The sequence below is a fragment of the Pezoporus flaviventris genome, unplaced genomic scaffold (assembly GCF_033815535.1).
Source record: "Pezoporus flaviventris isolate CSIRO_AGI_PZ_B2104156 unplaced genomic scaffold, CSIRO_AGI_Pfla_v1 ptg000188l, whole genome shotgun sequence".
Lineage (NCBI taxonomy): Eukaryota > Metazoa > Chordata > Aves > Psittaciformes > Psittacidae > Pezoporus > Pezoporus flaviventris.
Window position 1 is genome coordinate 1141769 of NW_026892736.1, and position 16739 is coordinate 1158507.

General features: G+C 47.2%; 1 protein-coding gene across 1 annotated transcript in view; it reads left to right on the plus strand.

Moving 5' to 3' along the window:
• Window positions 1-16143, plus strand: part of ATRN (attractin) — a 173396-nt gene extending 157253 nt beyond the window's left edge. Inside the window, exons 28-29 of the mRNA XM_061440957.1 lie at window positions 14405-14519; window positions 15571-16143. Coding sequence (XP_061296941.1) covers window positions 14405-14519; window positions 15571-15695 — 240 coding nt within the window. The 3' untranslated portion in view covers window positions 15696-16143. The remainder of the gene's footprint in view (window positions 1-14404; window positions 14520-15570) is intronic.
• Window positions 16144-16739: the final 596 nt, after the last annotated feature.

Genomic DNA, 16739 nt, shown 5'->3' on the forward strand with positions numbered 1-16739 from the left:
GATTGATGTCCTGAACCATGTTCTGGGTGGGCACTACGTAGAATCATAGAATCATTAGGGTTGGAAAGGACCTTAAGATCATCCAGTTCCAACCCCCTGCCATGGGCAGGGACACCTCACACTAAACCATGGCACCCAAGGCTCTGTCCAACCTGGCCTTGAACACCGCCAGGGATGGAGCATTCACAACCTCCCTGGGCAACCCATTCCAGTGCCTCAGCACCCTTACAGTAAAGAACAAAGCTTTTTGATATATTCTCCTAGTTTCATTATTGGTTCTGGTTATTTACTGTGTTCCACCCAAACCTTTAGTCCCAAGCTTGAAAAATTCCTGAGCTCCCCCTTACCTTTCTCTGAAGTCAGGGATTAATTGTCCCATGTTTTGCAGAGGTGAAACTTGGAGCATAGTGTGGAAATGAAGTTACATTTACAAAGGTACTGAGTAATTTGGGATAAAGTTGGGGCTGTTCAGCCTGGAGAAGAGAAGGCTGCGTGGAGACCTCAGAGCAGCTTCTGAAGGGGGCCTATAGGGATGCTGGGGAGGGACTCTTCATTAGGGACTGTAGCGACAGGACAAGGGGTGATGGGTTCAAACTGAAACAGGGGAAGTTTAGATTGGATCTAAGGAGGAAATTCTTTCCTGTGAGGGTGGTGAGGCACTGGAATGGGTTGCCCAGGGAGGTTGTGAATGCTCCATCCCTGGCAGTGTTAAAGACCAGGTTGGACAGAGCCTTGGGTGCCATGGTTTAGTGTGAGGTGTCCCTGCCCATAGCAGGGGGGTTGGAACTGGATGATCTTAAGGTCCTTTCCAACCCTACCTGTTCTATGATTCTGTGATACTCAGTGACTGGGCAGCTAAGCTCACCTGCCTCTGGGACCTCTCCTTGGAGGTTCTGAGTAGTTCTACTCCCCATTGACTTTCATTTGACTCCAGATCACTCGGTTTTTGTGAGCTGCTGTAATTTCTCTTACAAGGCTGGTAGGCTCTGGGAGTCATTAGCCATTAATAGCTCCCCAAGAATTTGAAATGCATGTAAAATAGGATTGTCCCTCAGCAAATCAGGATGAGCCTTTTTTTGGTTGCTTCGTTGGAGAAGCTGTGGGATGCATATAGAGGTTCCCATCAGGCTGGAGGTGGGTTGGTGAGGCTGGCTGCTGATGTGTTTGGGTTGCAGTCTGTTTGTCTGGGGCCCCTTTCCTCCTCCTCTTCCCATTTTCTGGGAATAAGGTAACTAAGAGCACCTCTTCAGTCGGATCAGGACAGGACTAAGCCATCCCTAGCGTTTTGGTCTCTCTGACAAGTTTGTCAGCACTCAGAGCTGCACAGGAGATAGTAAACTGGGATCAGTGTGTAATTTCTCCTCTAGGTCAGCTGGCAATGCTTTTTACCTTTTCATTTGGGCTCTATGGCCTGATTTCTCCTCCATGCCTCTGTGTTTTGTCATCTCCTCAATCACTTTTGTGATCATAGGAATGTTGAACTCTTCTCTTTTGAAGTGCTTCCATAGGCAGCACCACAGCCAGGATTTCCTCTTTCTCTCACTCACTTTCCTTGCTTTCCCATGTCTGTCATCTTCCATATCTCACTTCTCTGACCTCCTTGGGTTACTCAAGAGGGGGTGGAGAAGCTGGTTTTAAGCATACTAAGTCAGACTGTGGACATATGTCCCCTTTTAGACCCAGAAACTGTTAGCAATTGCTAATTGCCCTCTGTGCTGGTTAACTCATACAAATGTTTCTCAGTCAACTTTAGGCATAAATGAGATGGTCTGATTGAGGCAAATGGCACAAAACCTGTGCAGTTACATGAAGCCAGATACGGAACATGGACATGGGCTTTTGTGCCAGCAGGTACCTTCATCTGCTGGAAGATGTGAATGCAGAACAAGGGTGCTTCTCCATGGCAGGGAGAATCACTACATTTTGGGGGTGCTTTATATAGTTTTTTACCATCTTGGAGAACTTGGATAGAGGATAAAAGCATGAATAAAAGCCTGGAATGTTTCAGCAAAGTGGAAATCACAGGGAGAGGAGGCTCAGGAAGTATGGGGGCTGTGAGCAGCTTGGGGAATGACACTTCTTAGTCTGGCCTCTTGGATACTGCACCTAAATACATTTAAATTGAAGTGAAAAAGCAGTCTCAACATCCATGGGATCAGCTGTGGGTTTTCTCCTCATCCTTTTTGCACCTGCATAGGGAAAAAGGGTCTTAGCAGGAGGGAGCTGAAGAAAGATGGGCTGGGATGAGACAGAACTGTAACAGTGCATTTTACTTTGTGTTTTGTCAGTTATTAGGCAAGAAAAGAGTGAAGTGGTGCTGCATTGCTGACTAAGCTGTTCTTCAGTTCTTCTGCCATTCGCTGTGTCCAACTCTGAGCGCCTTCATTTTAAAGCAAGAAATCCAGCCCTGTGTTATCATAACTGCATTGGTGTTTTTCTTTCCTCATGTGAATCAAAGCCTTTGGTTAATAACGAGTTGATTTGAGGGCTACAAAGGAGAAGTGGAAAATGGGACGTCTTGTCTGCAAGAGATTAATTTCCTTTTCCATTGTGGAAGGCCAGTTGGCAGCCAGTGTCAAACTGGTTTCATCCCAAGCTAATGTTTTCCAGCTGGACAGTATTAGAACCATGTTTTCAATTAGTATTTTTCCTGGGGTACTTAGAAGTAATAGAAAGTGATTTACCTGCAGGGAGGCTATTCATATTACAGACTGCAGCTAGGCAACACGTAACTAGCTGCTTGGGTTGATTTCCCACTCAACAAATACCCATTGGATTGCAAATCTACTGCTAAGTTTGCTTAGTTATTACAAAATCCATTGGCTTTTCTCTGCAGCTTTTGTGTATTTGGAGGTGCTGCATATTGCAGTGGTCTATATTTAACGTCCCTGGGTATCTGGACCTCATCCAAGTGTCTGAACTGGTATTAATGTAACTCAGGTCTTTTTAGGTCTTGTTATCTGCTTAATCTGAGTCCTGTAGTCCTCTGCAGCCACTTTTAGAAGAAGCTTTCCAGAAAGAATTTGGGGACAGGCTGAGAACATTGGGGCTGTTCAGCCTGGAGAAGAGAAGGCTGCGTGGAGACCTCAGAGCAGCTTCCAGTATCTGAAGGGGGCCTATAGGGATGGTGGGGAGGGACTCTTCATTAGGGACTGTAGTGATAGGACAAGGGGTGATGGGTTAAAAGTTAAACAGGGGAAGTTTAGACTGGATATAAGGAAGAAGTTCTTTCCTGTGAGGGTGGTGAGGCACTGGAATGGGTTGCCCAGGGAAGCTGTGAATGCTCCATCCCTGGCAGTGTTCAAGGCCAGGTTGGACAGAGCCTTGGGTGCCATGGTTTAGTGTGAGGTGTCCCTGCCCATGGCAGGGGGGTTGGACCTGGATGATCTTAAGGTCCTTTTCAACCCTAATGATTCTATGATTCTGAGTTTATAATTCTGCCATTGATTTCCAGATATCTTGAAGTTGGTATTGGCACAAAGTTAATGCTTGTAGATTCTTGGGGAGGACCACATGCATAGCACAGCAAATGCTTAGCTTGAGCAAAACACCTCCAGGGTTAACAAGAAAATTGTTGCATTAGAGAAAAAATAGCCTTAAGGAAGAAAAAAAAAATACCTTGAAAGCCTTTATAGGATTTGACAAACAACATCCACCAAGGTGGATGTTCACCTAGCAGAGCTGCCGCATAGAGCAGCCTTTGCTGCCCTGTGTTTAGGGATCCAACGTGTGAAGCCAGTGCTAAGAAGTGATTATCTTTGCATCTGTGATCGACAGGCTGTCCACAGCTCTTGAGGGAAGGATTGAGTGAGCAAACTCCTCATGAAGTTCATTTAGCATGTTCTGTGCCTTCGTGCCAACGTGCATTAAATTCTGCTGTGTTAGGCTTCTGAGGGCAGAATAGCTGCACTGCAAATCCTTCATCAGCTCACCAGGCTGGCTGATTCCTTAAAAATAGCAGGGAAAAAAATGATGGGAAATAGCATCTTACTCCAGTAATTGTTTGCTTTGTTAGGGAAGAAAGTGCTGTTGAGTGGTTTAAAGAGTGCCAGAAGATCCCATCTGTTCAAGAAGCACGGAGATGAAGTGGTGGGCTGAGTTAGGAGGGGGCAAGGGATACCACGGATTGATATTTTCAGTTTACTTGTGTTTTGCATCTGAGCCCCTATTAAATTCCTTTTATGTTGCAATGAAGTTGTGACCAGCAGAGGAATAGGAGGGATCTGACTGGATTGGGTTGAAAGGGACTTTACAGACCATCCAGTTCCAACCCCCCTGCCGTGGGCAGAAGCAAATGAGTAGTTAAAGGCGTGTCCCATAGGGCAGTGGGTTTGGGGAAGCTTCTTGGGTACCACTGCAGTGAGGGGTGATTTGGAATGAAGCATCCTCTGCTTCCACAGCACAACTTCATGTTTACGTGTAGCTCTATGTTGGGTTACTTCACTTAATGGGGAAGTTCAGTGAAGAACAGCAAAGGGCCAAGGAAGTGATGTTTTTACAGCTTTTAGCCCGTTTTGGTTGTCACTTCTGATGACTCCCTTCCCCCCTTTCTTCACATGTTACTGACCTGCTGTTAGCCCATCAGTTCACTGATGGGCCAGCTTCTGTGACCCCCCCCTCCCAACCCACTTCACTTAAAATGAGCTGGGTTAGGGGAAGCATGGTGAGCACATAGTCACCGTGCCACTGAGCTGAGAGACATGGGGTCCTCATACAAGCAGATAGGTTGGAAAGGCTGTCAGGGTTGAGCTGTGGTATATAGAAATAGTCTTAAGCAGAAATGCCCAGGCTATCAAGATGCATTAGAGGGGGGTGGAGAGCAAATTAGGGTTTTTTAAGGATGGTATAAATAAGATGAAAAGGAGAATCATTCGTTCTCCTCAAAAGGGTAATGGTTGGAGGAAAGGGAATGAATTTGAGGAGGGAAACCATAAACTGAATAAGCTTAATGTGATGTGGCAGTTACTGGAGATGGTTCACATGCAGCCTCTGAGGCCAGAAAGGCTGGTTTCATTTCGCCTGACCTGTCTGAGGCAGGCTGCTTGGGGTTGTTAGCTTGCCTTTGGAATGCAGTTTGATTTCTAATGTATTATTTCTGGGGTTTCTAGCACTGACTGCTTCTAGGAGCTTTTCCTTGCATTGACATAGAACCATAGAATAGTTAGGGTTGGAAAGGACCTTAAGATCATCCAGTTCCAACCCCCCTGCCATAGGCAGGGACACCTCACACTAAACCATCTCACCCAAGGCTTCGTCCAGCCTGGCCTTGAACACTGCCAGGGATGGGGCATTCCAGCTTGTACTTTACATTTGGTGTTAATTCTCCTTATACTGGCCCACTTTCTAATCCATGGAAGAGCGTATGATCCTTCTTGAAGGAACCCCATGCTGGATGGAGTAAGAAGGGAGTAACATAGTAAGAAGGGAGTGTTATCTGGGCAGCTAAGTGTGCTGCGCTGCAACTGCACATAGCCTGGCTGTGATCCCTGCTGAGAAACCAACCACAAAAACACCTGATAAACCCTTCACCTAATGACTTATTTCCAGTTAACTGGTGCTGGGTATCTTGTTTTGATTTCTGTTGCAAAATTAAGGACTTGGAGGGGGGGAAACTTTTGCTTTTCCATAATACAGTACAGGATATAAATATTTGGGAGGGAGCTATCACGAGATCAATGGAGGCATCTGTTAAACCAGCCTTGTATTTAGGGACTATTTGGCTGATAATTGAGATTTAACTGGCTGTAGATTTGAGGACTGTAACTGTTTCAGCAGGAAGGACCCTGATTTTTTAGCCAATAAGGAGGAATTTGCTGGAGGGAGAGGATGGAGCGCAAAGCTTCGCACAGGAGAAGGTTTTTCTGAGTTCTTTTTTTCCCTCTAGTGCAAACAAATATCTGCTCTGATTGAAGTACTAATAACACCAGCAGCTTCTCCAGAACGTTATCAGGGACCTGTTTGCATTCCTTGATGCCAAGTAGTTGTTTTGTGTGTCTTGTGGTTGCCATCTTCATCCAGCTGTCCTGTTTTGTAGCGGTTTTAGCTTATACTTTTTCGAGTGCAAAACCCATCCAAGTGGTTGAATAGAACCAGAAAAACCCTGCCTCTTCACCCATGTAAAATCAAAATGAATAGCCCACCCTTGGCCATATATATATATCTATCTATATAGGTTTAGATATATATATATATATATATATTGCTACCCATGGCCTTGTCCATCCCTTCTCCTCCCCAGGGCACCAGCAGGGATTTGTGCCAGGAGGGCGAGCGTTGGTTTCCGTGAGCTCCAAGCTGCGACACGAGATGCTGTCATTTCAGGGTGACTGCTTTTGAAATAGGAATCTTTTCCTTCACCCAGAGCTTGTGTTTCCATTTTGCTGGGTTGACAAAGGGTGCTTTAAACAGCAAGCAGTTGTTAAACGCAGCGGGAGCAAACTCGGTGCCCCGTGGAGGCTGCTTCGCGTGTGTGCTCCCTGTTATTGGGAGCTCGGGATGCTCGGGTGTGCCTTTTCAATTTGAGCCTGTTACAATTCATTGAAGATGAAGAAATCATTGCATATGATTTTTACTCAGTTGATTCAGTTCCTCCTATGCGGGTTTGCGGCTGAGTTGTGAGCAATTCATTCCCCAGCCCTTGTGTCACTTCCATGGTAGCTATCAGGGAGGAGGTAAATGTACGTTTCTAATCTGGACTCATTTACTGCAAATCATTGCTGAAATTTCATTCCTCTCGATCCTGGAGGACGTACATATTACCCTGAGAATATGATTTCTTTAAAGCTTAATACTCTCTTCTTTATAGAAAATTGCTTGTAACTGATTTTACCAACGTTCACTCCGCTTTTAATGGCTCCATTTGGAAACTTGCAAATGCAGTTTGACCCTTTTTGCTACCGAGTGAAAAACCACCTGAAGAAGTGGAGTCAAATAATAAAGTTGAACTGTTTCAATAACGTTCCTCTTCTCCCACCATAAGATTTTCCCTTTATTTTAATTTCCTTGCTGGAAATTGAAAACCATGTCCGGGTTATTTGATCAAACCACAGAAATAATGTTTTCTTGTTGAGGACAGAAATATTCTCTACAGTATTTCTTCGTTAATACATGTTGAAAAGCAATATTCCGGCAGCGCATTCCGGGACCTACCCAAAATTGATGCTGTGTTTTTGAAATGACACAGAATATTTATTGTTCTGCCCATTAGTTTTTATGTGGCACGTTATTAACCTCTCGAATTTGTCAAATATAAGCAGCGCAAATAGGAACAATGAGATGAAAGAAAAGGGAGATGGGGAGGTTGAACATCGCGCAATCCAACTTGATGGGGGAAAGCATTTGGCTGTGAAATTGTCTCCCAAGGGAACTGGTGGTGTACTCTGCACCTGGGTCACCTAGAAATAGCCCAAAGGCCTGGAAATCCCTTCTTTGTGGAGGAAATCCTGCTGGAGAAGCTGGACTACTTAGATGACCTAATAGGTTTCTTACCGCTTTGAATTGCTTGGGTGACCTGGCTTTTTTGGGGCTGGTTTTGGACAGTAAAGTGGAAAACAGCTGAAAACAGAATTCCCTGCCTTGTGTCACCACTTAGTAAAATAGCAGGAGCTTTGTGTTTTCATCCAAAAGATGAAACTTCACTGCTTCCAAGCGCTGCCTAACACCAAACATGAGGTAGCGCTTCCCGGTTAAAAGCCATATGCTGCAGTGGACCTTCCTCAGGGTGCACATTGCCCGGTAAGGCGTGCTCAGATCTGCACGAGGCTGAGAGCTGAGAGGTCTTTGCTGGTTTTTTTTTGGTCTTTGTTTGAAATTTGCACTCCTCTGATTCTTAGTTGTTAGGGTTTTTCCCACTGTTTCCACTGATCACGGCGTGGGTGGTGTGGAGGAGCCATCCAAGTCCACTGCAGGAGGAAGGTTGAGGCTGTTTGTGAGCAGCAGCTCAGGGAGGGGATCCTGCCCCTCTGCTGTGCTCTGGGGAGACCCCCCCTGCAGTCCTGATCCAGCTCTGGGGCAGCAGCACAAGAGGGACGTGGAGCTGTTGGAGTGAGGCCAGAGGAGGCCATGGAGATGCTGCGAGGGCTGGAGCAGCTCTGCTCTGGAGCCAGGCTGAGAGAGCTGGGCTGGGGCAGCCTGGACAAGAGAAGGCTCCTGAAGGGGAGACCTGAGAGCAGCTCCAGTGCCTAAAGGGGCTGCAGGAAAGCTGGAGAGGGGCTTGGGACAAGGGATGTAGGGACAGGCCAAGGGGAATGGCTTGAACCTGCCAGAGGGGAGACTGAGATGAGCTCTTAGGCAGAAGCTCTTCCCTGGGAGGGTGCTGAGGCGCTGGCACAGGGTGCCCAGAGAAGCTGTGGCTGCCCCATCCCTGGCAGTGTTCAAGGCCAGGTTGGACACAGGGGCTTGGAGCAAGCTGCTCTAGTGGAAGGGGTCCTTGCCCGTGGCAGGGGTTGGCACCTGGATGAGCTTTAAGGTCCCTTCCAACCCAAACCAGCCTGGGATTCTATGACGAGCTGCATTCAGTTGTCACTCCAGCACACTCACAATACTTCTGTGAGAACAAAAAGAGCCTTTAGGGGCGGTATGTCATGGGCAGACCAGCTGCAGTTCCCTTTTCGTAGCACAGATACAACCAGGGCAGTGCAGCATCCCCTTCATTGACCTCCATCCTGGCTGCAGCCAGCAGGGAGACGATCTGGCTCCACATTTCTTGCTGCTGCTGTGCAGTTGGCCGGGTGCAGGCGTGCTCTGTGTTTTATGAAGGGCATGGCTCCTTTCCGATGGGCTCTCGGATGGCAGTTTGCCTCATACAGATTGACCCAATCCACTGAAGCCAAGATCCTCTTATCCCATTAACTGTGCTCTTTGTCCATCACTCCAGCAGCTGGGCTCTGCTCTCGTCTCTGTGCCTCAGTCCCAGTGTGGGACTCTGCTGTTCAGGCACCGCTCAAAGCAGTCACTGTGTGCCAAGTGTCTGAGGGATGCACCTTATTTGCATAGGTTTGAATAACGTCTACTTTATTGTGCCATGAAGCCTTCAATAAAAAGGAATTGCTTTTATAATTCAACGATGGGTTTAGCAAAACACTCTAAATAGAAGTCTGTGGCAGAGGCTGGTTTTAACCATCTCATGAAAGGTCTTACAAGGTTTGGAAATCTACTTGATTTTCTCCTTGTCCCTAAGTGGGCCATTAAAAGCCACCTGTCCGACTGAAGCACAAGTGTTTATAATGATCTGATCTTGGTTCCCAAGTCCAATCCCAAACCTTCTTGCAGAATAGCAGCTTGGATCTCTTTCAGTGAGAGCATTCAGAAACCACGCAAGAGGCAGGCACACTGCAGAGGTGGGGAAGGAAAGGAGGCAAAAGCTCTTCTGAAGCCTCCGCATGAAAATGTCAACTTGATGTAGTCAGCCAGCTTCTCCTCAGCTGCTTTGTGCCATGGTGGGATCTACGTGGGTCATGTAAAGACACAAGCAGGCTTAGAGCAAGGCCAGCGGTGAGTGAGATCTGCAGTCCCACACTGGTTTGGGTTGGAAGAGACCTTAAAGCTCCTCCAGCTCCAACCCCTGCCACGGGCAAGGACCCCTTCCACTAGAGCAGCTTGCTCCAAGCCCAGTCCAACCTGGCCCCCAGCGTGCCACGTAGCTCACTGTGGTCACCATTCAGTCGCTGGTTGAATTACCCACGTGTTTTCCTCCCTGCCTACAGAATACAGTCCCCAGGCTGCTCTGCTGGGTCGCTTTGTGTCTTGCAGAGCTCACAGTGTGCCCTTCACTCCGGGCTGACCTCTTGCTTGCCTCCGATTCATCATTGCCGTCACTCCGCATGCGAGTCATTTCATCAGGCTGCGCTTTGTCACTTGGCCTGGCGAGCGCACGCTTTGGAGACGAGATGCAGCATGAGTCACAGTTCAAAAAGCAGGTGCCTGAACTGGTGCTGTCAAAACCAAATTGGCAGGATTTGGTTCTTTATGCTGGGGTTTTGGTGCTCGGAACTGCAGCTTGTGTCAGGAAGGCGGCTGGTATCGATGGACGGTGGACCACGTTTTCCCCTCTGAGATTTAAGGTCGAGAGGAGCTGCAGGAAGATGATCTTGTGCTTAATTCCTCCCAGCTCAGCTTGTAACTGCCTGATTTTGGATGCATGGTTATGGGAAGAATACTTCCTTGCTAGGCATGGGAAATAGAGTACCACATGCAGAGAGAGCTGAACAACGTGTTACTAATGCTCAGCTGCTCTGACAGGGGAGGGAAGGATGCTCAGAGGTACATCCTCTGCCCTCAACTAACCATGGAATATCAGATGGATTAAAAAATCACTGCAGCATGAGGGTCAGACTCACCCCCATGAAATAACACTGGATTTTAGGGATTGGGGTGGCCACCGTCTCTGTCTTTTGCTGGGGGGATGGCTGGCTGGGGGGCTTTCCAGCACCAATGGCACCTGCATAGAAGCTTCTTATGGTTTAGACTGGGATCAGGAGAGCAGAGAGGAGGAAGACGTCTGCCCTTGAGGAATGAAATAGAAATCACATGGGAAGGGAAAGATCGTGCCCATAGGGACTTATAATGAGAGTTTCTGCTGCACACTCAGGGTTTGTGAGTTGGAAAGGGCAGAGGAGGAGAAAGGTTCCTGCTTGGGGCTAAGGGATGAGCTAAATTACCTCAAAATCCTTTCAGCTCTGTGACTGAGAGCTGTATAATGAACTACTTCCATTCCATACCATGTCATGGTGTGCAGGAGAACTAGGGTGGGTTTGATGCTGTTACAGCATCCTTGTGAAAGCCTGAAACACTTCTCAGGTCACCCGCGGTCCAGAGGAGCAAATGAGGTGTGGAGGGATGGCTGGGAGAGCTGGAGAAGGGAGTATTTGTGTTCAGAGAAGAAATGCAGAGTTGCTTATTCAGATGAGCCATATGAAGGCCAAGGTGGGCAGTAGGATATAGCCCAGGGACAGGCTGAAGGCACAGAAGGAATCAGGTGGATGAATAAATGTATGTGGAAAAGAATAGAGGTTAGAAAAACATTTCTGGTGTCTGAGCTGTGAGATCCAGGAGCCGATGGAAAGGTCCCACAGAGGTGATGACACAGGCTGAAAGCAGAACTGCTTTTGAAGCAGAGCATCGCACTTGTATGTGCCGTCACCTGAGTAAGTGAAGGGCTGGATTTAGTGACCATGAGAAGGGTTTTCCATTCTCCTGTTTCTGCATAGTGGCTGGAAGACAATCAGCATGCTGCTGAGCATCCCCAGGCCATTGCAGAGCGTGTTGGAGTACAGTTGCAGTAAGTAATGTATGTTGGGGAAAGAACAGAGTTGCAGAAGTGTTTTGATTAGAATCAGAGTCATGGGATGGTTTGGGTTGGAAAGGACTTTGACAGTCATCTAGGCCAACCTTCCTGCAGTGAGCAGGGACCCCTTCCACTAGAGCAGCTTGCTCCAAGCCCCTGTGTCCAACCTGGCCTTGAACACTGCCAGGGATGGGGCAGCCACAGCTTCTCTGGGCACCCTGTGCCAGCGCCTCAGCACCCTCCCAGGGAAGAGCTTCTGCCTAAGAGCTCATCTCAGTCTCCCCTCGGGCAGGTTCAAGCCATTCCCCTTGGCCTGTCCCTACATCCCTTGTCCCAAGCCCCTCTCCAGCTTTCCTGCAGCCCCTTTAGGCACTGGAGCTGCTCTCAGGTCTCCCCTTCAGGAGCCTTCTCTTGTCCAGGCTGCCCCAGCCCAGCTCTCTCAGCCTGGCTCCAGAGCAGAGCTGCTCCAGCCCTCGCAGCAGCTCCATGGCCATTCATCCAATAGTAATTAAAAGTGAATACATGTAAAGGTCTTAGAAAATGCAAATTCTTTGTGGCTTGTTCAGTTGCTCCTTCATTCTCCTCTTCCCCCACTCCTTTTCCTCCGCTTGGTTCTTGCCGCTCGCTCTGCTCAGTGCTGAGGGTGAGCACAAGTCCTCACTGTAACACCCAAGCACTCAGGGATTCAGCAGGAATAATGCTCTGTCAGCAGTGGCATAAGGAAAGTACTTGGCTCTCTCCAAAAGCAACCAAACATTGTGCTTGGTGCACACTTCCACTCCTGCTCCAGGAGTCCCTTGGCTGTACTTCTGCAGTTCCCTTGCCTGTGCTCTCCCTGTTCCCTCTGCTTATTGAGTCTCCTGTGGGATGCAGCACCAGGCTATGCTTGGGTGCCTTGTGGGAAAAGCATGGTTTGGAGTTTAATCCCTTTGTTGGGGAGAAGGTGAAGAAAACTGCAGTCATAAAGCAGGCAGACAGCAGCTTACATCATTACAGCCTGTGCAGTACGTATTTATCCACCTTGCACAGACATACAAATTGTTGTTGCAATCATTACAGCAGATATGAGATATGAAAACAGTTTTAAGTTTCATTTTGCTTGCTGTCATCTCTTTCTTTCTCTTTTATTGAGCAGCAGTAATTGAATAGCGTTGTTTGACTCCTGTTTTCTGTGCTTTGCATTCTATTGAGTTTCTGTTGAACATTTAAGTACAGAAGAACAATTTTGTGCCTAATGGAAAAAGCAATAATTATTTCATTAATACCAGGGGAGAATTTACTGAATCAGAAAGTATTGAGTGAATCAGCTGAAAGCTGGGCTTCGCAGCTTTTTTTGCTTATGTAGAACAAAAGAAGGCATTTGCTTGTACCTATACTCATAGGCATAGTCTTGCATCCTCATCTTAGTCTTGTGCTATATAACAAGAATGTGTGTAATTCTGTATGGGATCGTGGCCCAGCTCAGGCAGAACATATTCTAGTTTGACTTTTGCTGTTGCATTTTGTCTTTCTAGTGACATACTGACATTAGCTGATGATAGAAATCAAATCTTTATAACAATACAGAGGGAGGGTGATGTTCAAAGACACTGAGGGTCAGCAAGGGAGACAGTCCCTTCCTCCTCCAGGGTGGGAGAAAGGGTGCCCATTGTATCTTATAGAATCATAGACTGGTTTGGGTTGGAAGGGACCTTAATGCTCACCCAGTTCCAGCCCTCTGGCATGGGCAGGGACACCTTCCTCTAGAGCAGGTTGCTCCAAGCCCCATTCAATTCATATCTTATCTGAAGACTTCATTTCATGGCCATGTTTGTAAAGTAAGTGTGAAATATTTGTATTTGAGATAAACAGGCTTCAGAAAAGCATGTGAAGAGTGGTCCATCTTAGGGCATTGCAACCAGATACAGAGCCAGGGTCACAAACCCACCCTACTGATTTCAGCTTTAAAAGGGCAGTACAGTCCGGTAGGCTTCCTAAAGCACTTCCAGCTCCCAGAGCAACCAGCTGCCTCAGAGTATAGTCCAGAGTGGTATGGGAGACCACTGGAAAATGAATACAACTGCTTAGGAAAGATCATAAATGAAAGACAAAGCTGAGGGAACGTGGCTTGAAGCAAACAACAGTGAAATAGGGTGTTTAGGGGTAAATGTTCTTTACAGCATATTGTGTCTTGAGTATTGTGTGCAGTTCTGGTGTCCTCAACGTAAAAAGAACATGGAACTGTTGGAACAAGTCCAGAGGAGGCCACGAGGATGATCAGGGACTGGAGCACCTCCTGTATGAAGACAGGATGAGAAAGTTGGGGCTGTTCAGCCTGGAGAAGAGAAGGCTGCGTGGAGACCTCAGAGCAGCTTCCAGTATCTGAAGGGGGCCTATAGGGATGCTGGGGAGGGACTCTTCATTAGGGACTGTAGTGACAGGACAAGGGGTAACGGGTTCAAACTGAAACAGGGGAAGTTTAGATTTTATATAAGGAGGAAATTCTTCACTGTGAGGGTGGTGAGGCACTGGAATGGGTTGCCCAGGGAGGTTGTGAATGCTCCATCCCTGGCAGTGTTCAAGGCCAGGTTGGACAGAGCCTTGGGTGCCATGGTTTAGTGTGAGGTGTCCCTGCCCATGGCAGGGGGGTTGGAACTGGATGATCTTAAGGTCCTTTCCAACCCTAACTATTCTGTGATTCTATGTCAGTCCTTACAGTGCTGTGAAGGTGTTACATGAAGCTAAAGTCTGGAAGTAGGAGTTGAATGGCCAAATTACAATGGTCAGACGTGAATATATTTGTGATACACGTGCTGATGGCTTCCAATGAAGATAACCCTCCATCCTGTTGTTTTGCATAAGCTGATGCTTCGTTATCGAATTCAGGGAGAAATACAAACCCTGTGCAGTGCTTGACTTTTTCATAGTTAAGTAAATGTGTTTTTTGCCATGGCTGGGGTTCTGATTGTTGTTATCGCTGCTTTGAGCTTTGCAGGCTTCATGCTGGATATTTGCCAAGCACAGAAAACACGGTTCATGCCCTGAAGCTTGTACGATCTGAGAGAGACAACACGGGGGGAAGAGGGAGGGTGTCACACGCTGTGTAACGTTTGTTTTCTCCTCTCCCTTCCCTCGCTGCAGACTGTACCAAAGCCAATCGCGCTGGAGCCCTGCTTTGGGAACAAAGCAGCCGTTCTCTCTGTGTTCGTGAGGTTGCCTCGAGGACTTGGGGGTATCCCACCACCAGGACAGTCAGGTGAGGAATGTCATTGTCTCTGCTGGCTTGGTATTCATAGAATCCCAGCATGGTTTGGGTAGAAGGGACCTTAAAACTCATCCAGTTCCAACCCCTGTCACCGGCAGGGACCCCTTCCACTAGAGCAGCTTGCTCCAAGCCCCTGTGTCCAACCTGGCCTTGAACACTGCCAGGGATGGGGCAGCCACAGCTTCTCTGGGCACCCTGTGCCAGCGCCTCAGCACCCTCACAGGGAAGAGCTTCTGCCTTATTTTCAACTTAAATCTCCCCTGTTTAAGTATGAACCCTGTAGAGAGACATCGAGTCCTTTCGGAGCATCTATGTTCTTCTCTTAGCAGCCCTGGATAAAGAAGTTTTCTCCCTCTAGCTTAAGGTTTCCTCAGCCCTTTTGCACTCAAACCTGAGGTCAGGGCACTGAGTCATGATCTCCTGGGCAGTTTTCACTGGGGTTTCTCCAATGCCTAGAGAGCACTGGAGCAGAGCATTAGCTGGGTTTGAGGTGGAATGGTTGGTTTGTGAACTGTATTGAGCTAAATCCCAGTGGCCAGCAGTGGTTTGTCAATGGATCTGCCAGGAGGAGGTCGCAGAGATGATGGATGCGCAGCAGCACAGCGAAACCCCCATGCACTTGTGCTTGCAGGATTTATTCCAGCACATCCACTGGTGCAGAGGAAAAGACATCCCTTCCGTTGTGATGGGTTTCATTAATGCCCATACTTCTTATTGCCGTGGATAAAACATGCAGTATTTAAAAGCTTCTTTCAGAATAGAATCCCAGAATGGTTTGGGTTGGAATGGGCCTTAAAGCTCATCCAGTTGCATACTCCTGCCACAGGCAGGGGCGCCTTGAACTAGAGCAGGTTGCTCCCATCCCTATCAACCTGGCCTAGAGGTTTAATCTCTGAAGCCAAAATGCTTTTCTAGTTTGCTGGTTTTAAGATGAACTCAGAAAATGATATTAATTTTGTGCCCTTGGGGGTTTCCTGGGCTGCGGTGAAGGATTTATCCCTGTGCCTGTTTCATTCAGTGCCTGTTTCATTTGTTGCCTCAGGTCTTGCAGTGGCCAGTGCACTGGTGGACATTTCACAACAGATGCCAATTGCCTACAAAGAGAAATCGGGTGCAATACGAAATCGGAAACAGCAGCCCCCTGCACAGCCAGGAACCTGTATTTGATGCATGGACATCAGAAACTGCATAGGGTTTTAAACAAAACGGAGAAGTAATACCTAGGAGGAGGAGGAGGAAGATTTCCAAGTTGTGTCCCAAGAGACTAGAAGACGAAAGACAACTTCCTTGAACCCAACTTTTTCTCTCATCTACGTGATAGTTGGCTTTATTTGACAGCTGCTCCACTTAAGTTTTACTGACACGTGGCTTCAGATTGCTCCTTTGTTTTCTTCCAGTTTAAAGTAAAATGATTTTATTGCAGGTCCAGTAACATCCAGTCGCCACCATTCATGGTCAGTGTAAATAGAACAGTAGTCCAATCTGAATGACACTCAGGTTTATACATGGAAAGTGCTTTGTAGTTCCTGTATTTATCAAACTGTCCAACAAGAAAAAGATGCAGTGTTTACAGGTGTCAGCTCTCAACACATAAACACTACTATTAATCTTCAAAGCATCTTCATCCTTTGTTTTCATTTACTATTACATGTCTGTTCCCTCATTATTTAAGTGGAACTCTCTTCCAGATGCAGCAGTTTTGTAGTCATCATGGTCCAGAACATGAGGAATGCAGAAGCTGGGATGGTTTAAAGGTTGATGTCACGTGCTGCTCAGACCACGTGCAATACCTGGAGAAGCTGAATGTCACTTTGGAAGGACTCAGTGTTTACAGTCTTAACCTGCTTGGAGTACACCACACACAAGTGCCTAGACTTGAACAGATCTAGGGAGTGAGGAGACTGCCACACAACTTTCTTTTTGCCATCATTATATCCCTTTTAAATACGTGTGTAGACACATAGGTACAGTCACCCAAGGCAATCTGTGTTCTCTGTAATACATCACGTGCAGTCAGGGGAAAATGGCATTTTCCTGACCACCAAACTAGTCAACCAGTTGGAAATATCTGGAGGGAGAGTTTCTGTATCTCATACAAAAACTGGTTTCACCAGTGCTTTTAATAGAAGCAGTTTGTGTTCCAGGCCAGATACATTATATTTCTTCTCATTTTCTCTGCCCATTTCCTTTCTTTCCCTCCCTCTGCCCTCC